Source organism: Anser cygnoides, chromosome 3, assembly GCF_040182565.1.
Source record: "Anser cygnoides isolate HZ-2024a breed goose chromosome 3, Taihu_goose_T2T_genome, whole genome shotgun sequence".
In the NCBI taxonomy this organism is placed as follows: domain Eukaryota; kingdom Metazoa; phylum Chordata; class Aves; order Anseriformes; family Anatidae; genus Anser; species Anser cygnoides.
The window spans coordinates 109,593,910-109,614,805 of record NC_089875.1 but is presented as its reverse complement, the minus strand read 5'-3'; the positions used below and the strand labels follow the sequence as shown (position 1 = coordinate 109,614,805).

Below are 20,896 nucleotides of genomic sequence, written 5' to 3'. Positions count from 1 at the left end.
GCTTCCAGGATATGTCTGGGAAGTTGAAGTCCCCCACGAGAACAAGCACTGACGATTCCGCAACTTCTGCCAGCTGCCTGTAGAACTCCTCATCCGTCTCCTCATCCTGATTTGGCGGTCTATAACAGACCCCCACCAGGATGTTTGCCTTGTTGGCCTTCCCACTGATCCTAACCCATAGGGACTCAACCTTATCATTCCCAGCCTCAAGTTCCACAACATCAAAACAATCTCTAATACAGAGAGCCACACCACCACCCCTTCTGTGCTGCCTGTCCCTTCTGAAGAGCCTGTAGCCAGTCATTGCAGCACTCCAGTCATGAGAGTGGTCCCACCACGTTTCCGTGATTGCAACCAAGTCATAGCCTGCCTGCTGCACGATGGCTTCCAGCTCCTCTTGTTTGTTATCCATGCTGCGTGCATTAGTGTAGATGCACTTCAGTTGGGCCATTGCCTTTTCCCCAGGCCTTGCCATTGTTCCCCCTGGCACAGCTCCAACAAGCCTTATTTCAGCCTTTTCCCCATTCTTACCCAGTTTAAAGCCCTCTCAATGAGCTCTGCCAGCTCCTGGGCTAGGATCCATTTTCCCCTTAGAGATAGGGACCCGTCTGCGGCCATCAGGCCAGGTGCCGAGTAAAGCGCCCCATGGCCAAAAAAAAACAAATTTCTGTGTTGGCACCAGCCTCTGAGCCACGTGTTAATCAGGTGGGCTTTCCGTGTCGTCTCGGTACCCCTCCCTGCCACTGTAGGGATAGACGAAAACACCACCTGTACTCCCGCTCCATCCACTAACCGTCCCAGTCCCCTAAAGTCCCGTTTGATAGACTTCAGGCTTTCTCTCTTCAATATTATCACTGCCAGCCTGGACTATCAATAGAGGATAGTAATCAGAGAGGCGAACCAGGTTGGGAAGATTTCTGGCAACATCCCTGACCCTGGCCCCAGGGAGGCAGCAGACTTCTCTATGGGTAGGGTCAGGCCGACAAATAGGGCCCTCTGTTCCCCTGAGAAGGGAGTTGCCTACAACGATTACCCTTCTATCTTTCTTGGTGGAGGCAGTCTTGAGGCGTTCATAAGCTTAAGTTGTAATTTTTATTGTTCTTTGAGAGTAGGGGAGAATCTCAGGTTTGTAGCCAGATGTATTTTATTTTAAATGTTGGGAGTTGTGCCTTATTTGGAAAGCCGAAGATGATAGGGATAAATGCCGCAAATAAGTGTTAATCAAAAAATATTTAGATCTTTTTGTCTGTGAATGAACAGCCTGATGTTTAAAGTTTACTGGGACTGTAAGTTGTTATAATGTACTGAAAGTTTTTTTCATTACTACAGGCAAACTGCTGTACTTCTGACTTAAAATTAAAAAGCAATGAGAACAACATATTTTTGTGTCAATATATGAAACTAATAATGTGTCTTTTTATATTTTATAGACTTTTGCTTGTAGGAGGCTGTGAAACAGATGAAGATGGAGTATCTAAAGCAACCGGTTGTGGGATATCTGCTTGGAGAGTTCTATCAGGATCTCCCCATTATAAACAAGTCACTAGTTATGAAGATGACATTAGAACAGTAAGTATATTTTCTCATTTTGTTGGATGATTATTGTAATTAGCAGAATTATCTAATGGGAAGTTCTGTATGTATCTCTTCTTGAACTGTAAAACCGTAATGCAATGTTCTACTATTTTATAAGTAAGTTATGGTGTGAATTTTTAAAAGTTTCTCTTCCCTTCAAGCATCTGTTTGCTTTTTTCTGTAGTATGATCTGAACTTTTAAGTTTTTGATTATGACTTGTGGATTTCTTTTTTTTTAATGGGGAGGGTGGGACAAACAAAAAAAAAAAACACGAACCAAATGCTCCTCCTTCTCCCCAGTTTGTACCATGTAAATATGTGAAATACGTTTTGTACTGGGATACGTCACCTTTTTTTACTGGAAAAAAATATTTTTGTCTGTTTTATTACTTAATAAGAAAAAGCAGCAGAACTGTAATATTTCTGTTTTCTGACTCTTGACTTCATTGGCTTCTAGTAGAAATAAATGTTTGATTTGGTAACAGCTACCACGTGGTAGTTTGTGAGGGAATGGCAAGGAACTGCACCAGGGAAGGTTCAGACTGAACATGAGGAAAAATATCTTTACTGTGAGGGTGGTCAAACAGGCTTCCTGGGGAGGTTGTTGATGCCCTGTGCCTGTCAATATTCAAGCAGCATTTGAATAATGTCCTCAAGAATATGCTAACTTCTGGTTAGCCCTGGAGAGGTCAGACGGTTGGACTAGATGATCTTTGTAAGTCCATTCCAACTGGACTATTGTATAAATAAAAGGATACACTGAAATCAGCTTACAGTGCTATGAAAAATTCCAATATTTATTCTTCTATAGTGATCGCTTTATACAAAAGCGAGGTCTTCATGGTCTTCATTTCATTGCAGCGAGCAATGCTTTTCCGTCATACGATACATACATACCCAACAAAATAGGCAAAGTTATCCTTGCATTATTTTAAGATAGGTAGCCTTAGGGAAGCTTAAGAATTTTGAAAAGTTGTTTTGCTACTTTAAATTTGACTTAGCTTTTGGTGCATAAAATGATGTATGGGATTCTTTCATTTCATGGTATATTTCTGTTCTTACAGGCACAGAGAAGAGGATTATTAAGGATTATGAATTTAAGATTTTACAGCAGACGAGGAACAGAACAGGTATTAAGGTGTAGGTCTACCTCAGAAATGTATTCTACTAGCATAATTGTCCATTAATGATTGCCTGGGAGACTGATTTGAAAGGAGTTTTTAGTTTAAGCAACTAAAGAATTTACATTTCTATAAAGCTTATCAAAATAGTAAGCTTTTAATTTTAAATGGAGTAGCTTCTGTGGCTTTTTTGAAAATCCTATTAGTTCATCTCCTGAAGCTTGAATGTTGGTGTTTCCAGCATAATGACAGGAACAGTTTTAGTGAAGTAGAGTTCAATCTCAAATAGAATGTAAACCTTCATTCAAAAAGGGAGATGCAAAAAGCTACTTAGTTATTTGTTAATGAATATAATGAACGTAGCATGTGTACGCTCTAAAAGAGACTTGGTTGTTGTGCTGGTATTCCTCAAATATATGCCTTGAGGGGGAGAGAAGGAATATCCCAAACCAGCCTCTTGCACTACCTTACTCCTACCTGAAAACAAACAAAAACCCTCTTCCCTTAGAGCCCTAAATTTTCATACATTAAGTTCAAATCAATCATTCATGTCTTGGATAGGGAAAATGGAGACTTAATTGTTGCTGTCTGTTATGAGATACTATGGAAATGTTTTCCTAAATAGCTGCAAAAGTTTATGATGAGTCAAACTTCTACAAGCAGGATGCATGTGAAACTAGCAAAACTGCTGATCAGAAGCAATTTGTTCTTAAACAAACCCTGGGTATATGTCTTGTATTCTTTTCACCCTTGACAGAGTGAGTGGTAAGTCTCATCGGATTGAAGTGCTGGTGTATGCTTTCTGTGTTTCTAAGGTTTTATGCATAGCAGTTTCAGCTTTCTTCTGCATGCATTTGGGGCTACCCATGTGGTATCTGCACCACATTCTCCTGTCTCCTTTTTTGTACATGTCTATAGCCTTTGTTTGATTCCTTCCCCTTTCCCTCCTTGTATTTTTTTTTTTTAAAGTTTTCCCCTTGTGGTTTACAAGGAAGGAGCAGTGAAGAATTTACCTCCCACCCTTCACTGTGTCCTGTGGAGAGAAAAACGGCTTGTATGAAGTTATATGGACTTGGGAAATAACCTTAATAGATTTTTGGGATGTTTAGGTGACTGGTTAAAAGAAGAAATTGGATGCTTGGTTGGAGGGGGAAAACAGATCTTTTTGAAACTCTCTCAAGGGTAGAATGGGAAGAGATTTTATTTCCTTCACTGAAAATATGAAAGAGAAGACTGAACTAAAGTGGAAGTCTACTGGAAGGCTAGTACTGAATATAATTGTGCTATACTTCATCATCAGTGCACTTGCCAGTACCAAATTCACAAAGGAAAACAGAAATTGTTGTTATTGAATGTTTTAATCCAATTTCTGAGCTTATAGTTTAAATCTGTGAGCTATATTTTACATTCTTAGTAGGAAATTGACAACAGTATTACAATGTGACAGGCACAGCAGCTAGGGGACTTGGTTATAAGAACTACCTGTATTTGGATTAGATTGTTAGAGTTGGTAACTTAAATGTCAGTTTTAAAATGGGAAGTGCCAACCTACTGAAACTCTCACTGTCTTATTCTGCAGTTCCCTGAAGTTGACAAGTTGTTTTCCAAGGCAGCATTGACTACTTTGCCAAAGGACTGATTAATCTCTATAGATAACAATAACTGGGTTGTAAATTTGAACATATTAGCAGCCACATGGCTGTTTTTTAAACAGCAAAAGGGTGGTTACCAATACTAAGTAGTTATTTAACCTGTGTTTAAAATCTATGTTATGTACCACTGACCGTTCATCTGAATGGGTTAAATATTTTAGGTATATCTTTCTAAGTCCTTTAACAGTCTCTTGTTCTTAGCACTCTGTGCATGCAACTTGATTTGTAAAAAGAGAATTACCTTTAGTAGGCATGCACTATCCTTGAGAAACTAGAATACAAATTGCACAAATTACAAATACAAATTTACACTCTAGGTACTTAAGAACATAATTGGAGAACACTTAAGAGTTATGAATATTAGAAAAAAATCATAATTTGCTTAAAAAAAATCTTAATATGCCTTCCATTTTGTGTAAAAGCACATTGAAAGCTTGAATTTAAGCAGTGCTCTCAATAAGTTGCAAACCAGTCAACAGTGTGAGAACAATGAGCAGATTGCTTGATCATAATTGTTTCTATGGCATAGCTAGAACTTAAAACAGCCAAAGAAATGAAATAATTAAAAGCCAAAATAACTAACCCAAATAAAACTACAAAAAGGAGTCATCTTCAAATGATATCTGTTCTTAATTTGCTGTAGATTTTGTATTAAAACTTCATAATCATATTGAAGTCTAGTAACTCATCTATAGTTCACTTATGTTGAGATATTTTCCAAGAGGGGAGGGTGTTGCTTAAAAATTGATTAGTGTCAGACTTGGATAGTTCTAAATCCTAGATACTAAGTATTTAGTGTTATATAGGATGAATGTTTATTAGAAAGCTTTTAAAAGTGAGCTACACTAACAAAATGAGATTCCATGATCAATATCAAGCTTTGGAAATCTACATACTTCTGTTTTTCAGTGAAGACTAGACTCTGAGAACCTGATGATGGATGGCATGCACAAACGAATCTAAATCCTGTTTTCAGAGACAGTTATGCATTGCCAGGGCACTAAGTTTGGCTTAAAAACTCAAGTGTATATTTTGTCTCATGGGAATAATGTAGAGACACAGCTGTAATTGTAGAGGAGTTCATGAATCCTTAATATTAAGGAAATATTTTGTTTGTAGGAGCAAGGCCACTACATTTTGCCTGTAAGAAAAACTTCATCCAGGAGAAGTAATGTAATGTTTTGTAGCTTTGATAAGGTTTACTTACAATTGTTGAATTATTTCTTCATTATGGCCTTAATCTGATGTTTGGCCTATTGCTGCTTCCTCTGTTGTTACCCAACCAAAAGTCTGCTACCAGAGGGAGAGAGCTGCGTGCTAAGCTGCATTTGGGTAGCCATCTTTCTTGGAAGGTGACTATGGAGGCAGGACAATAGAAAACTGAGGCTGCTAAATGATTTCTCTAAACAGATAGTTTAAGAACAGCCTGCAGATGTTCTCCTGTATTCTCAGGTTTTATTTATTGTATAGAATGTGATAAAAAAGTTCATCGTCTCAGAGTTTTGTTAGTAGTTGCAGTATTCTTCATTTATTATATAGGTTGTTTTTACTTTTCCATACCACAATTGTTGTTTTGCCTTCATTTTAACTCTATTTTTTAAACTTTTAAAGCATGTTAAGTTTTCAGGTTGACATTTTTTTTTTTCTGAAAAGATAAGAGATTTTTGGTTTTGCTGACAATGTTTGGCAGGATGGAATTTTCAAGATGAATCTTTCCCCTGATGGAGCTCTTCTGGCAGCTATTCATTTCTCAGGAAAACTGACAATCTGGTCTATTCCATCTCTCAGACAACAAGGAGAATGGGACCAAGCTGACCAGGTAAGAGGGACATACGTGTTTACAAACTTGGAGTGTATGTTTTAATCCTCTGGAGATGTGTTTCCCTAGGAGATGAGAGAAGTTCAGATGACTGTGCTTTAACTGCATACTGTCATTCCAGTAAACTCAGGAGCCTTGTATTCTGATCTCCAAGATCATCTGGTCCAACCATACCACTGATATCACCCACTAAACCATATCCCTAGAGCACCCCATCCAACATTTCCTTTAACACCGCCAGGGACAGTGACACCACCGCTTCCCTAGGCAACCCGTTCCAATGCCTGACTACTCTCTGGGAAGAAATGTCTCCTAATTTCTAACCTAAACCTCCTGTGGCGCAACTTGAGGCCATTCCCTCTAGTCCTATCACTAGTTACTTGTGAGAAGAGGCTGACCCCCAGCTCCCCACACCTTCTTTTCAGGTAGCTGTAGAGAGCAATAAGGTCTCCCCTGAGCCTCCTCTTCTCCAGACTAAACAACCCCAGTTTCCTCAGACGTTCCTCGTAGGGCTTGTGTTCCAGGCCCTTTACCAGCTTCATAGCCCTTCTCTGGACACCCTTGAGCACCTCTATGTCCTTCCCGTAGTGAGGGGCCCAAAGCTGAACACAGTACTCGAGGTGCGACCTCACCAGAGCAGAGAACGGGGATGATCACCTCCCTGGTCCTGCTGGCTACACTATTCCTGATACAAGCCAGGATCCTGTTGGCTTTCTTGGCCACCTGGGCACACTGCTGGCTCATGTTCAGGTGAGCATCAATCAGCACCCCCAGATCCTTTTCCTCTGCACAGCTTTTGAGCCAGTCTGCCCTGAGCCTGTAGCACTGTTTGGGGTTGTTGTGGCCGAAGTGCATGCAGGACCTGGCACTTAGCCATGTTGAACCTCATCCCATTGGCCTCTGTCCATTGACCAATCTTGTCCAGGTCCCACTGCAGGGCTTTCCTACCGTCCAGCATATTGACACTTTCCCCCAGCTTGGTGTCATCTGCAAACTTACTGAGAGTGCACTCAATTCCCTCATCCAAATCATCGATAAAGATATTAAAGAGGATGGGCCCCAACACTGACCCCTGGGGAACAGGGTGGGTAACTGTAGCTTAACTGTAGTTAAGCAGTTAATACAGTTAAACTGTATAGTTTGTATTAAGGAAACCAGTAGTGTACTTTTTTTTCCTTTTTACTTCTCCTCTCTCCCCTTCTTTAATTTAACTGTTTGGAAAAAAGTTTAACTTCAGCATGTGTATGTTTTATGATCAGGAAAGGTTTGAACTTATCTGTGAGTATTTTCACTGAAAAATGAGTGGGTCGGCAGTGAAGTAAATAAGCAGATTGTCTGTGTTATAAAGATTTGCTTGCATATTAATCCTTCTTGTTTCCTCTCACGTTTATGTAGCCAGGTTATGATGAAATCAACCCAGACTGGAGTCTCTCTAGTGAAAAAAGAAAGAAAATAAAAGGTATGTGTTGCAGTTGAATTGTTGTTTCAAGTTATGGTGTGGTTAAAAGTATTTATACAAATGTACAAAGATAATGAAATAGCTTAATTAAATCATAATTAGGGTGGTTGACAAGATTGTATGTACAATTTGAATTTGTAGCATGACATAGCTAAACAAGTGTCATAGTATAGTTTTTAAAAATCCTCTCCTAGGAATATTCTTGTAGCCATAATCATAAATAAGAGGGTATTTCATCTAGTACAGGACTTCATTTATTATTAATCATGTAATTTTGACTAGAATGCTGAACAGTCAAGCAGTTGTCTTAGGTTGTATCAGAAGCTACTACATCATAATATAATGATGAAATTATAATCATTATAATACATTTTTAGAGTCCACAGTCTAAAATCTGAACTTACCTTTACCTCTTCTGTCTATGTATGTCTAATAAATCTTGAATGCTAATGTAATATAGAGAGATTACTTCAAAACTCTGAAATAAAAGGGCTTTCTGTCCTGTGGCTTGTTTTACCTTATGTCAGTATTCTATTCTTTTCCCAAAATTCAAGCCATCGCATGCAGCCATCTATCCCCGAGATACTGCATGGCTCTTACAAGAGTGCAGACATCAATAGCTGTTTCTGATCCATTTGCTGGTGCTTCTATATGTCTATACTACTAAAAGCTCTCTGCTTTTTTGCGCTGTTTCTCTTGGTGATCCTTTTTTTTCGGTTAATTCTTCTGATCTTTATGGGTAGCCTGCTAACTAAGCACTGAAGTAGCAGAAAAGTAATAAGCTGATCTATTTCTCTGTCCTTTTTGGATAATGGTTGGCTTTTATTAGAGAGGTGGGTAATGATAATGTATTAAATTGAGCTAACTCTTTGAGATGAACATTTTTGTTCCAATACCCAGTTATTATAATACAAATAATCTTAGAAGTGACATGGCTTCCATCCTCATCTGTGGTGATTTTTTTTTTCTTGTTGGTGCTTAAATTTTCTTAACAACCACATCTTGTAGGCTGTCTCAGGAGCCTTGTTCACAGTTGTCACTTGTCCTCAAAAGCAATGTAACCTTTTCTGAGTTTCATCAATGTAACATTCCTTGCCAGGGAGACTTACTTGATCAAGGATGGACTGGGAGGTAAAGTATAAAGGAGTTCTTTATCAAATATCTAAATTCTGTCATGTTTTTTGCAAGTAAATCAGTTTACTGTGAACTTTTTTCTAAATAATATTAAAGAAAAATACTTAGGTTAAGTCAAAAATTGATTTATTTTTTTCCCCCCCATAACGACTTTAGTTAATGCAGAAGTGATTTCAGTAAACTGCAGTTGGCCCAGAATGCAAACTTAATGAAGTAAGGATGCATATAAAATAATAAAATGTTAGTTAAATTAGGCCATCAGATGAAATCTTTTAATTGAAGCCACTTCAGTTCTTATCTGGTGTTTAAAATTATCTTTCCTTATGAGATGCTTTCTTATTTCTTTATTTTAGATAAAGAATCCTATTACCCACTGATAGATGTAAATTGGTGGGCAGATAATTCTGTGATTTTGGCTCGTTGCTCTGGTGCGTTAACTGTGTCATCAGTCAAGACATTAAGAAACTTGCTGGGAAAGTCATGTGAATGGTTTGAGAGTTCTCCTCAGGTCACTTCAGCTCATGATGGAGGATTTCTAAGCCTGGAGGTGAGGAATACACATCATTCTGGAAAGCAATAGAAATAATTTGCTTTTGTACATGTAATCCTAAGGATGTTGCGTGCATATGTATGTTTATTATCATTAATAGGAAAAGTGATTCTGCCTCCTTTATCTCTAGGCAGGCGATTCTGAACATCCTGCACTTCAACTGTCTTTAAGTTACTTGGCAATTCAGTTGTTATGTAGACAGCAGATAAAAAAAAACTTGTAGAAGCCTGAGTCTGAATGAAAGGAAAGGAAATTCTGCAGGAAGCAGTTTGTGTCAACAGTCAGTTTTCACTGCTTCGTTTGTTAATGCATTTGAAGAATACCACAAGAATGCTGCACCCCTCTCCCATTTTGAAAAAGGTGCCTCTTGAGTATATTTAAAAGAAATAAGGAACAAATTGAAATTAAGACCAAGTTGTGCAAGGGATCTATTTTTTTGTTAATCCTTAGTAGGATTCCAGACAGGAGTAGGACATTACTTTGGTAGTGAAGTTAACCAGAAGTTTTCTCTGAAACAAAGAAACCGATTGTTTCCTAAGACTTGCATTGAAATAGGTCTTAAAACATCTTAAACGAAAAAAAAAAAGTCAGAATATCTCACTGTGTACCAAAGCTTGCATGTATGTTTTTTGAAAGGTTTGTTATTCTAGAAATCAGATACAGCCAGTGACTTGCATGTTGTAGGAAGAAGAACATGGGGAAGAATAGTTGGAGATTACATTTGTATTGAAAAGAAATAGATACCTGTGCTTACCTAAGAGTTGAAAACATTCTCATACACGGAAGTAAGCAATGTAACAGTGTGCTGAGATTTAAATATGTCTCCATAGTTCTGTACTGTCTGGGGTGGTGTAGGATAGTGTATCTAGTGCAATAGCGGGTTACTATTAACAAACCTTTGCCCTTGCTTTAGTAGGTAAAGGATGAAGTCTCAAATCAAGGAGAATATTAATCAAGCTGAGAAGTAAAGGGTTTAAAGGAGGAATAACGTTGATCCAGAAATCTGAAGTTCTGGAAGTGGAGGTGTACTCTATTGTCACCAAGCTAGATGAGATATGCTAGGTGGAAGCTTTGTATTCTACCCCTAAGAATTGTTTTCTGTGCAGTGTGAGATAAAACTTGTTCCAAAAAGATTACGCTTGGAGAGCAGACCTGGTGATGAAGATGAGGGAGAAGATGACTCTGACTCTGATGATGAAAATTCTGCTAAGGACAGATACTTCAGCTACCTGAAGCAAGGCCTGTACTTTGTGACAGAAATGGAACGATTTGCTCCACCACGAAAACGTCCGCGTACTATTACAAAGAATTTCCGCCTTGTTAGCTTGAGGTCCACAACTCCAGAGGAGCTTTACCAGAGAAAAGTGAGTACTGAAGGGAAGGTTGTATCTGATAATGAGCTTTATTTAGACATACTTAAAAAAATACTTTTAAAAATAGTTGTTATTATTAACAGTAGAACTTAGGCACATATTTATAGGGGGTTTCATAGCTGAAAGTGGGCTATGTTATCTGATGTAGGTGACCATTGTTTATAAACGATGATAATTCAAATAAGATGTTTGCAGGTAACTATGCTTCATTAGTGTTGGAATTGTGCTCATGTGAGTGTTTACAAATAATGGGGAGGCTAAGCAGATATGTTGAAAGAAATTAGTTCGGTTTGTTATTGTCTAGAGAATGGGTTAACTTATACTCTGATATTAATGTAATTGACGTGCATATTTTTTTCACATATAATGTACATAGAAAGTAGTCCTATGACACATTTTTATCATGGAAGAGATGCTTCTTTTTCTTGAAGACTTCTCTAGGCAGTACTTTGTTTAGGACATTTCGGTTGTTCTGATGGCAAAGCAGTCAAGCCTAATAGCTATTAGAGTTTCCAGGGGGTGCTAATGTCATACTGGTTGCCTGAACTTCTTCCTTTTTATTGAGGAAAAGTCTCTGTTTTTCTAAAGGCTTCTGTCAGATCTGGGTCTTATTCATTCTTATCTTATAAGCCATTCACTTTCCTACCTGCTTAAGCATACCCATAGTAATTATCCCTCTACCTGTTTCAACACAGAGACTTAATAATTGATCGTTTAATGTGGACTTTCATTTTCATGTGTTTACTTTTCAGATTGATAATGAAGAATATGGGGAAGCTCTGTCTTTGGCTCAAGCATATGGCCTTGATTCTGATCTTGTCTATCAAAGACAGTGGAGGAAATCGGCTGTTAACGTTGCTTCAATTCAAGACTATTTGGTGAGTTTGTTTTTGTGACTTTTAGGCTTTCTTTTCAGAATGTCTGTGTTATCTTCACAGAAGTTGAATTGCGTTCTCATTTATGCAACATAAATCGGTGGCAGTTTGGAGAGCTGTCCTGCAAATTCCATGTGAGAGAGAGTGATCTTGTTAATTTTAACTGAAGGCTTGATTCAGAGACCTTAAAAGTTAATGGAAATCTTTCCTTTGGAATATCTTCTAATTTCAGTTAATAGCTCTCTCTAATGTAATCTCTTTCCCACATGTAGCGGTAGATTGTTTCACGGCAAATGAATAATAATTAGAAATGGAATACATTTAAATAACTTCCAGGTATTTTAGAAAATCATGCCGGAAGGTTAGGTTGGTATCCATAGGTATTGCAAAGGTTGAATAACAAAATTGATATTAAATCCAACCTGTGACTGGACTGTTTCAGTAGAATCCAACATGGGTTTTGTTTGTTTTAAAGAGAGTTACCTAACTCAGCAGACAGGCGTCATCAAAGATGCACAACCTAATCGTGCAATGATGTAAAATCTTCTATGAGATCAAGAGAAATGTCATGTAGTTTTATTTATTTCAAGTCATATATTAATTAAATGTCAAAATAAGATTTTCTAAGTAACCATTCTCCATATACTATGTAATCTCAACTAAAGATTGGCATATAGAGCCAATAATACTTTGTGACCTCTCTGTGTCTATGGTCTTCTGTGACAGAAGAGACAGATACTGAGAATAACTCAAGCCCCGTTGGGGAATACGCGAAATCTATAACAGCTGTATCTTTGGCCCCAAAACATCACATTTGATACAGTATAATCAGGAGTGATAATAATGAGGGAGCAGAAATAACAATTTCTGTTCCTGTTGTTGTGAATGGTCTGATATGATCATTTGGCATTTGTGCCCTCTTCCTCCATGTAAACTCGGAGGGAATTATGTATTTTGCATTCTTAGCTTCTTTTTCTATTGGTGGGCTATATTCAGTGACCATTGATTTCCTTCAGGATGCAGTTTCTTGTGCTGGAGGCTTTTCTTTAGCTAGTAAACAAAGTCGTGTGGAGAGCCCTGCAAAGAGAATTAACTTCATTGCATTAACTGAACAAAACGAAGACCACATACTGATTGAACAGAACTGTAGATTATCGTTTGTGGGGTATTTTCCTCATCTCACTTTCTTTTTTGTTCATATTGCCAGTTACCAGATTAACTTGATGTTTTTTTAAAGTCTTCTAATGTGTTTCTTCTACTTAACATTTCTGTTTTCATTGCTCTGGATTGAAACATATAACACTAGGCCTATGCTTTTGTCTTGGACAGAGCAAAATTAAGAAGCGTGCATGGGTTCTTCACGAGTGCTTGGAAAGAGTTCCAGAGAATGTGGATGCTGCGAAGAAGTTACTACAGTATGGCTTGAAAGGCACAGACTTGGAGGCTCTTGTGGCCATAGGAAAAGGAGAAGATGGCGGCAGGTTTGGGAAGAGTGTTTTTTTCTTTTTCCTCCTAAATGAACTAATAGTGAAAATATTAAGATGCTTTTGCAGGGCATTGAAAAATTCAGTGCTCTGAATCAAACTATTCTATAGATGTCTACAAGGTGTTTATTGGTGTTTATTCCCATTTTACCTTTGATAAAGTACTTCTATAATGAATTTTCTCTTATGTCTGGATGCCCGTTATCTTTTCCATTACAAAGAACTTCTGATGTCTTGATTTTTCTGAGAGACTGTTTCTGCTGTCTCTTCTGGTAGCTGCAGCTACTCCTAATGAAGATGTTTTATTGTATGTCTTGATTGTTGTGATAATATTTTGTTGTTTAAGTGGGGAGGGGAGCAAAGCAAAATGCAGTGGCAGGATTGGGTCAGTAGATAAATGTATGCAGAGACAATTCTCTTTGGCATTCAGTTCATGATGGAGGAATAGGATGTTCTCTCTTCATCCAGTCATCTATTACAATTGTAAGTTGTAGAAACATTGCCAATTTCAGTGTTACCTGTAGACTTTAGAAGCTTTTACCATCATAGTTGTGGGTATTTTTTTTGGAGGTGGGGGAGTAGAAGAGTTGCTTTTCGATGCCTTTTGTTTGATTGTGCTGAGTGTCTGCTTACAATAGCAAAATTCAGTGTTATAATTTTCTATGAAAGTTTAGATTTTTAGTCAAGACATAAATAGAAAACTGTGTCAATATGCTTTTTCAGCAATATGTTCTTCATATCTTTTTTTTGTTTGTATCACTGTTGATTTGGTTGTTATGTCCTCCAGATTTATCTTACCAGGGGAGGTGGACATCGAAATTCCCTATGAAGACTTCTTGTCAGCAGATGAAGAAACAGATGCTAGAAAGGAAAAAGAGGCCAGGAAGCATCGAGAACTGCTGTTATCAGTAAACTTCTCAAAGTAAATGCAGTGTTAAGCCATGTTCTATTCAGACTTGTAGACTTATAACTACAGAGTTGCAAGAACATAGTTACTCTTATGTACGTTATTCGTGATAGAAAAGTGGTGCAGAGTTTTATTTGGTGTTATATTTTATCAAAGTTCTCAATTTACTTCACTTCTCAATATTCTCCAGTGCACCAAATCATTCGAATATATGGCTGTTGTCTTCATATGTATATGATATACAGTATCAATTATAAATGTGAAAATTCTTGCTTTGGTAACAGGCTAACACTGGAACAAAAAGAACTCTGCCGTAGCAGGCTGAAGCTGTTAATTTATCTTGATCGCCTTGAAACCTATGAGGTAAGGGAACTTGGTAACTGACTTAAGTTCTTTTGAATTCTCATTACCCAGGTACTCCTGTAACATTTTTGTCACATCATTGTATTTTTTTGTATGTTATAGTGTTAACATTCATAGTCTTGTTGAAATGTAGGTCTCTCACTTGAGAAATGTAAGCTGTTTTCTGTTCAGGCTACCTCATTTCTTGTGCTTCAAGGTTGCAGATGGCTAGCTTTTAGCTTTGAGAAGCATAGCTGGGCAGAAGCCTGTTTTGAACATACTGTGGTTGTCTGCCAGCAAAACACAGACTGTTTTCCCTTTTTTCAGGAATAGTCATGTACAGCATAAAGTGCATGTTAGCTGGTATTAAGTGCACTTGGCATTTACACATGAATATGACATTAAAGTAAAATGTCAGAGGGGAAATCTGATGTGTCTTGAATAATTGAACAGTTTTGAGTGTAGGAAATAACTTACACAACAACATGGAAGGTGGAATTGATGCAGGATTATTAATGCTTTGAAGCTCCCTCAATCAGTCTAATTAGGAAGTTCTATTCACATTCTCTAGTAAATCTTATTTTTCTTTCATGAGTTACAGAAGTGAAACTTTTTGGAATTGAAAACTGTGTTTTGCTTAGTTTTTTTAAACTGAACTTTGTAGTTGGTACGATTTAAGTTGTGATTTTTACCAAATCCCTTTGTAACTGATGTTGTCTACACCCTAATTCAAATAATGCAGAGAATTGAAAAAAAAAAAAAGTTTTTCATTTAGAGATAAATTAAAAAAAAAAAAGGAAAGAAAAACAAAAACTAACCCCCTCCCATGTTTTCCAGGTATAACGGATGCTTCATCATTGTATGATAAAGAAACACACTTTTCATGCTTTTGTAAATCTTGTATAAAAAAACAGTCTTCTCTAATATTTCTTAAAGGAAATCCTTGGAGGACCTCATGCAGCTAAACAGCACTATGATGGTGAATTCTTCAAGAAGTTCAGAAATCAGAATATTGTGCTTTCAGCAAGAACTTATGCTCGGGTATTAATATTTTACTATAATATACTTTTTTTGCCTCTTTGACTTATGTGCATGGAAACTGAAGAATTGGAGGGTGTATTTATTTGCGTTTATTTATTTACAATCAGTGACCCTGATCTAATTCTCCTTATTGCTGAGGAAAATCTTAGAATTAAGTGTTGTGTGATCTAAACTTACATTACTTGCTCAGTTTCAGTCTGTATCAGTCCTAAATTAGTTTCACGACATATTGTTTTTCTCTTTAGGAAAGCAATGTCAGAGCCCTGGAAATCTTGTTCACTTTCCATGGATCAGCTTTGCTTCCACACAGACAAGCAATTCTCTCCAATTTCCCAGAGACTACTTCACCACATGAATATGCTTTCTTGTTGCCTGAAGCTTGGTAAGAATACATCAGTGGATATTAACTTTAAAAAAAAAAAAATTAGCTCTATACATAAATTGGTTTCCATTTGTGGTGATCTGCTGTTAGTTATTTCCTGGAATCAAGAGAGCAGTTTTGTCTTTGTTTTCTGTTTTATTTTGTGCCATTTATGGAAGCTTTTTTTTTATCTCTTCTGGTTATTTATGAGAAAGCAGGGAAACTAGATTTACTTTTCTCCATTACCCAAAAGAGGAAGCATGTCCTTTTCTGACCTGGAACTACCTGTATTTACACCTGTAAAAATCTAAGTCTGTAAGTGGTTTGTAGTAACAGCCAGCATTAAGAGGCTAAAAATACAAGTGTTTAGCTCCCTGGAAGGAACTTAAATATTATACTCTTCTGGATTTGTTTCTAAATGCAATTTAACCTTTAAGGAGGCAATAACTTAAAATCATTAATCTTCTTGTCACTGATTGTTACTCTCCTTACAAAGGTAGAATTAGGAGAAGTCTTATATCCAGACTTTTCTATTCATTCACTTGAGTTATAAATGTTAGTTTACTGTCAATTTCATGTTAATTATTCATATAAATCTTCGTAAGTATCTTTCTTGAACATTGTAATAATGTTCTGTGTATTAATTAAAATTTTGCTTCTAGGGTGTTTCTTTCAAACACTTCAGTTACAAAATTAGTTTTGAAATACATTGCTCAGTGCTTATAAGGAATTGGGGAGATTTCATTATTTAATATTTTGCAATAGGACTTTGAAGACTTTTTTTTTTGAAAGATACTTTTTTTGGAGTAGCTAATAGATACTTATTTTTTATTTGTAGTCTTCCAACATTATAGTTAGAATTTTCACTTTGAAGTTTTAACTGTGCCATTTGAGTAATTCTTCATGCAGAAGAGTTTTTATTCATATATTTATTCCCCTGACATTTTTCCTGGTTTATAGTACTTATCACTTCTACCTTTTCTGAGTAGAAATTAGCCTTTATTTCTTGATATCAAGTACTTTTTTAGTGCCCTTTTTATCATTTTGGTAATATTGAGAATGCATTATTTATGGTGTGAAAACACTTGTTTTATCTTTTTCTGTAAGGTGACAAAATCGCAAGAAGAAATTACTGCAATGTTTATAAAATTGGGATGATAGATTCTAAATTTTCTCTTTTGTTTTAACAAGATTTATCGTCTGAGAGGGAGGGAGGAAGGCTTTTCTGAAATGTTGTGATTTTTTTGTTGATATTTGCAAACAGGCTTTCCTTTTCTCTGAAAGGTTCTCTTTTTTGTTTTGTTGCTGTGGTTGCTTGGTTGGTTTGCTTAAGAAACTGACTTATGTGCTAGCGGGTAAAATGTTAAGGTTTAAATATTAAAATATTTCACCATTGCTCTAGTAGTGAAGATGTGAAGTTATGAGTTAAAAACTTAGTTTTGTCTACTGCTGAAGAATGGAAGTATGTAGTTTGAATCTTTATACCACTGACAGATTGGAGAGAACTTGGCAGTGCTAGGATCAGCAGATATGTTCAGGTTTGTGCTTTTCTGCAAGTTGCAGAGTAGATAACACTGTACAAGTGCAAAATGTAAATGAGAGCAAATAGCATGTACACAGGAAATACTCATTACATTTTTATGTATCTGATCTAACCTTGTTTCTAAAATTGTTAACCCTGTTGCAAAGCTGATTACTAACAGTATTGCTAGACACACAAAAGCTCTATTATATTAATGTCATAGTATGAAATATTTACTAATGAAAGTATCTGTGATTGAGAATAATCTACTAATGAAATAGACCTAAGTTTGCTTAAGTCTAGACTTGATTTCATATTAATTTTAATTTTTTCTTAAATGGAGTAAGTTTATTTTTTTTTCTTCCAGTCAGCTTCTGAGAATTCACATGAATCAAAATGCATCCATGTGAATCAAACATAACTTAAGTTCTTGGTGATTGTAAATGAGTTTATTAGGTCTTTTATTTCGTGCATTTTTTTTAAAGTGGGAAACTAGTATGAACAGAATTGCTGGCGGTCTGTAGATATGCAGTTTTTGCTGTGAATTCTGGTTTAGAAGAATGTGCTGTGTAGCTTTACTTCTCTGTAGAACAGAGCATGCAGATAAAATTTGTCTTAAATGAACTGATTGAACAAGGTTGTGATTCAATTTATGAAATTATTTCATTCCCACATAATATTAAAAACTTTCAAGTATAATAAGCATGTGAACAAAACGAAAATATTGCAAAAGGGAAGCAGGAGGAATGAAGTACTGCTGGGAGTTTTTCCTATATCCTGTGTTTATGGAGCACGATAAAAGATAAGAGGGTTGGTTACGAGTTAGTCTTCTGAGGTAGCTCCTCCTTTCGGAAATTCACCACTTTGTTCTGTGTTCCTACAGTTAGTTCCTTCATCTCTAGGGGAATCCAGATGAGGAAAAACTTGAGAATGCTAGTAGGTGCTGCCTTATCTGAGCATGAGACAAGTGAGATGGGGCAAGTAAGCACCTCTAGCTTTTGACAACAGAAAGGCATTCGTGTATAATTGTTTGCTGCACGACACTGCCAACGTGAATGCACATAGAAGTGCTGCATCTGAAGAACGCATTACCTATGAGAAATATTTTTGTAAAGATTGCATTATGACTGTCATTTCATTTTTGTCTGGTGCCTCGAGTTAAGCTGTAGGTAGTAAACTCAGTACTCAGGGAAAGAAATGCTTGTTTTGCTAGCGCATCCTATAGAGCATAAAGCAGGTTTTTGTCTTGTTACTGGCACATTATCTACGTTAGGGTGGCGTTAGAGTCTGGTGTCCCAAAAAACTTTAAGGCTCAATCAGTCAAAAAGAAGTTGGCATAACAAAGCTAAAAAGATGTAGAAGATTTTTTTTTTTGTCTTCTGGGCTAGGTTGTTAGGAAATGTGTATTTTTTTTCCTTGTCTGCTTGTAAAACATCTCAGGTTATAGATGTCTTTTTTTTCCTAATTTTTGCTGCATGTTTTGTAGCTTAGCACCTTTTGGTGATCACTCTCGGAACTGTTCAGGTTTATAGTGACTGATTTATGCATTCATGAGAATGTTTAAAAGGACTGGGAGTTATGTAACCGCAACAGCTCCCTGAAGCTGAGAAGGAATCTGAAATAGTAAGATGCACCCATGGCTCTACATGCCTGTCAACTTCAAACTGACATTGTGATGGACTGAAGTTACCTAGTAATGTGTTTTTGCAGGATAATGATTCTAATGTTTTTCTACTTCTTTCACTTTTCATGTTATTTCTCAGCTTCTTGTATAATGATGACTCTTGTATCTGTAATAGGTCTGGGTCATTGGGATTCATGCTCCTTCACAAAGATCCATCAGGTGCAGAGTCTTTATCAGTTAAGACAACTAGTGTGAAGGTTATAAAAGTTTAGGTATTCAGAGCAGTTGATAACTCTTTCTAATCTCTATTTAATAACTGTAGCTAGCATTCTCAGTTTATGGTTAAGGCTATTGCCCTCAGGTTTTTAAAGGTGATCTCGTAGGAATACAATGCTTTACTGCCATTGTAAATACATAACCTGAGTTTTTTCCTTTTCTTTTAATTTTCTTATCCTTATTACATTTAACTGTTATACTGTAACATTACAGTTCACACTTTAAACTCACAGAAGTTGGGAAATTCAAATGTATGGTTCCCTCAGTAGCCATAACTCTTGTATATTGCACATTTCACCAGTAGTAAAAACCTTCACTTTAAGATAGGAGAAACATATAGAAGTCACTTTTTTACTCTGAGCTTCTACAAATATTGTTTTTCAGTCATGGCTTACAGTGAATTTTTAATGGAGAGTTGTGAATGAGCTCCATTTGGCTGATGCTCTGGGATAGGAATGGAAATATCTTTTAAAAACTTGAAGTGAAGCTTTTAAACGCTGAAAAATTCCATGCAGTAGACTCTCATCTGTGAACAGTAAAATACTATATAATTAAACTGGGAGGTTTGTAAGCAGTTAACTTTGCCTTTGCAGAATGGTATCCTCTCCTGAATGAGGTCTTTAGTTATTGCCTGTGGCTCTGCAGTTTCAACAAAGTGATTCTATCTTCATGTCTTCTTTTCTTAGTACGTAATCAGTTTGATGACTGAACATCTACAGAACTGTTGAACATATACTACTAGTTATCTCATATTAGTTTTTCTTCTCTTCTGATGAACTGCTTTTGTTTTTAAAGTAGTTCAGAAGTGTTCATCTTTAAAAAATTCATCCCATGGTCAGTTTTCTTCTTTTTGTTTGTATTCATCTGTATAGCACTACCATGAGATAAAACTTCTGCCCTTCTTATTTATATGCACTCCTTTATACTGAGGGAAAGAGGGGAAAAGAAAACACAAAGTGGTTCAGAAGTAGAGGGTCAATGTAGTTAATATTAATTTCAAGGATATACTTAAAAAAAAAACACAACACAACAACAAAAAAAAAACACAAATCTCACCTTCTACTGAGAATTAGAAAAATCAGGTTTTGAGGGGAAGATTAAATTTACATGACAGCATTCAGTCTCCTCTTTGGACTGACTTCTGGTAGGAGTGCAGAAAGTTCTTGGGGTCTGTGTAAAAATTAAAGCAGTGGTTTGGAGGAAGAGAAGCTCTTCTGAAAACTGGCCTATGTGGGGATCTGTGGATCTTCAAGTACAGCTCGCTTTGGCTAAAAGGATGCTACAGAAAGTAAGCTGGTGAATTATTGTAGGTATTAGTCTTTCAGATTTTTTTTAAAGATGAGAAAGAACTTGAGGCTATGAAGGGGCTGTGGACAACATGAGCTGTTGACAAGGGAGATGGGAAGTTTTATAAGAACTGCTATGCTTAGGCAGAGCTGCCATTCAGAGGGACCTAGGCAAACTGGAGGAATGGACCAGCAAGAGCTCTGGGGAATTCAACAAAGGCAAAAGGAAAGCCCTGCTTTTCCAAGTGAAGAAACCATTGCAACAATGAAGGCTGGAGACTGACTGGCTGGGCAGCAGCTCTGCTGAAAAGGACCTTGAGGTTCTGGTGGACACAAGCAGTTTATGAGCCAGCAGCACGTCGTGGCAGCAGAGAAGGCCAGAAGTGTCCTGGTCTGCATGAACAGAAGCACAGCCAGGAGATGGAGCAGTCAGACTACAGCACTCGTTCAGCTGCATCTAGGATACTGGGCACCCAGTACAGGAAAGATATCAGT

General features: G+C 36.9%; 1 protein-coding gene across 4 annotated transcripts in view; it reads left to right on the top strand.

Moving 5' to 3' along the window:
- The window catches only part of NBAS (NBAS subunit of NRZ tethering complex), a 188,347-nt gene that overhangs the window by 21,712 nt on the left and 145,739 nt on the right, over positions 1-20,896 (top strand). For all 4 annotated transcript variants that reach the window (XM_066994950.1, XM_048071263.2, XM_013172651.3 and 1 more), the window contains exons 10-21: positions 1,431-1,569; positions 2,640-2,705; positions 6,039-6,167; positions 7,563-7,626; positions 9,114-9,307; positions 10,417-10,674; positions 11,436-11,561; positions 12,888-13,039; positions 13,830-13,964; positions 14,234-14,312; positions 15,228-15,332; positions 15,578-15,714. In XM_066994950.1, coding sequence (XP_066851051.1) covers positions 1,431-1,569; positions 2,640-2,705; positions 6,039-6,167; positions 7,563-7,626; positions 9,114-9,307; positions 10,417-10,674; positions 11,436-11,561; positions 12,888-13,039; positions 13,830-13,964; positions 14,234-14,312; positions 15,228-15,332; positions 15,578-15,714 — 1,584 coding nt within the window. The remainder of the gene's footprint in view (positions 1-1,430; positions 1,570-2,639; positions 2,706-6,038; positions 6,168-7,562; positions 7,627-9,113; positions 9,308-10,416; positions 10,675-11,435; positions 11,562-12,887; positions 13,040-13,829; positions 13,965-14,233; positions 14,313-15,227; positions 15,333-15,577; positions 15,715-20,896) is intronic.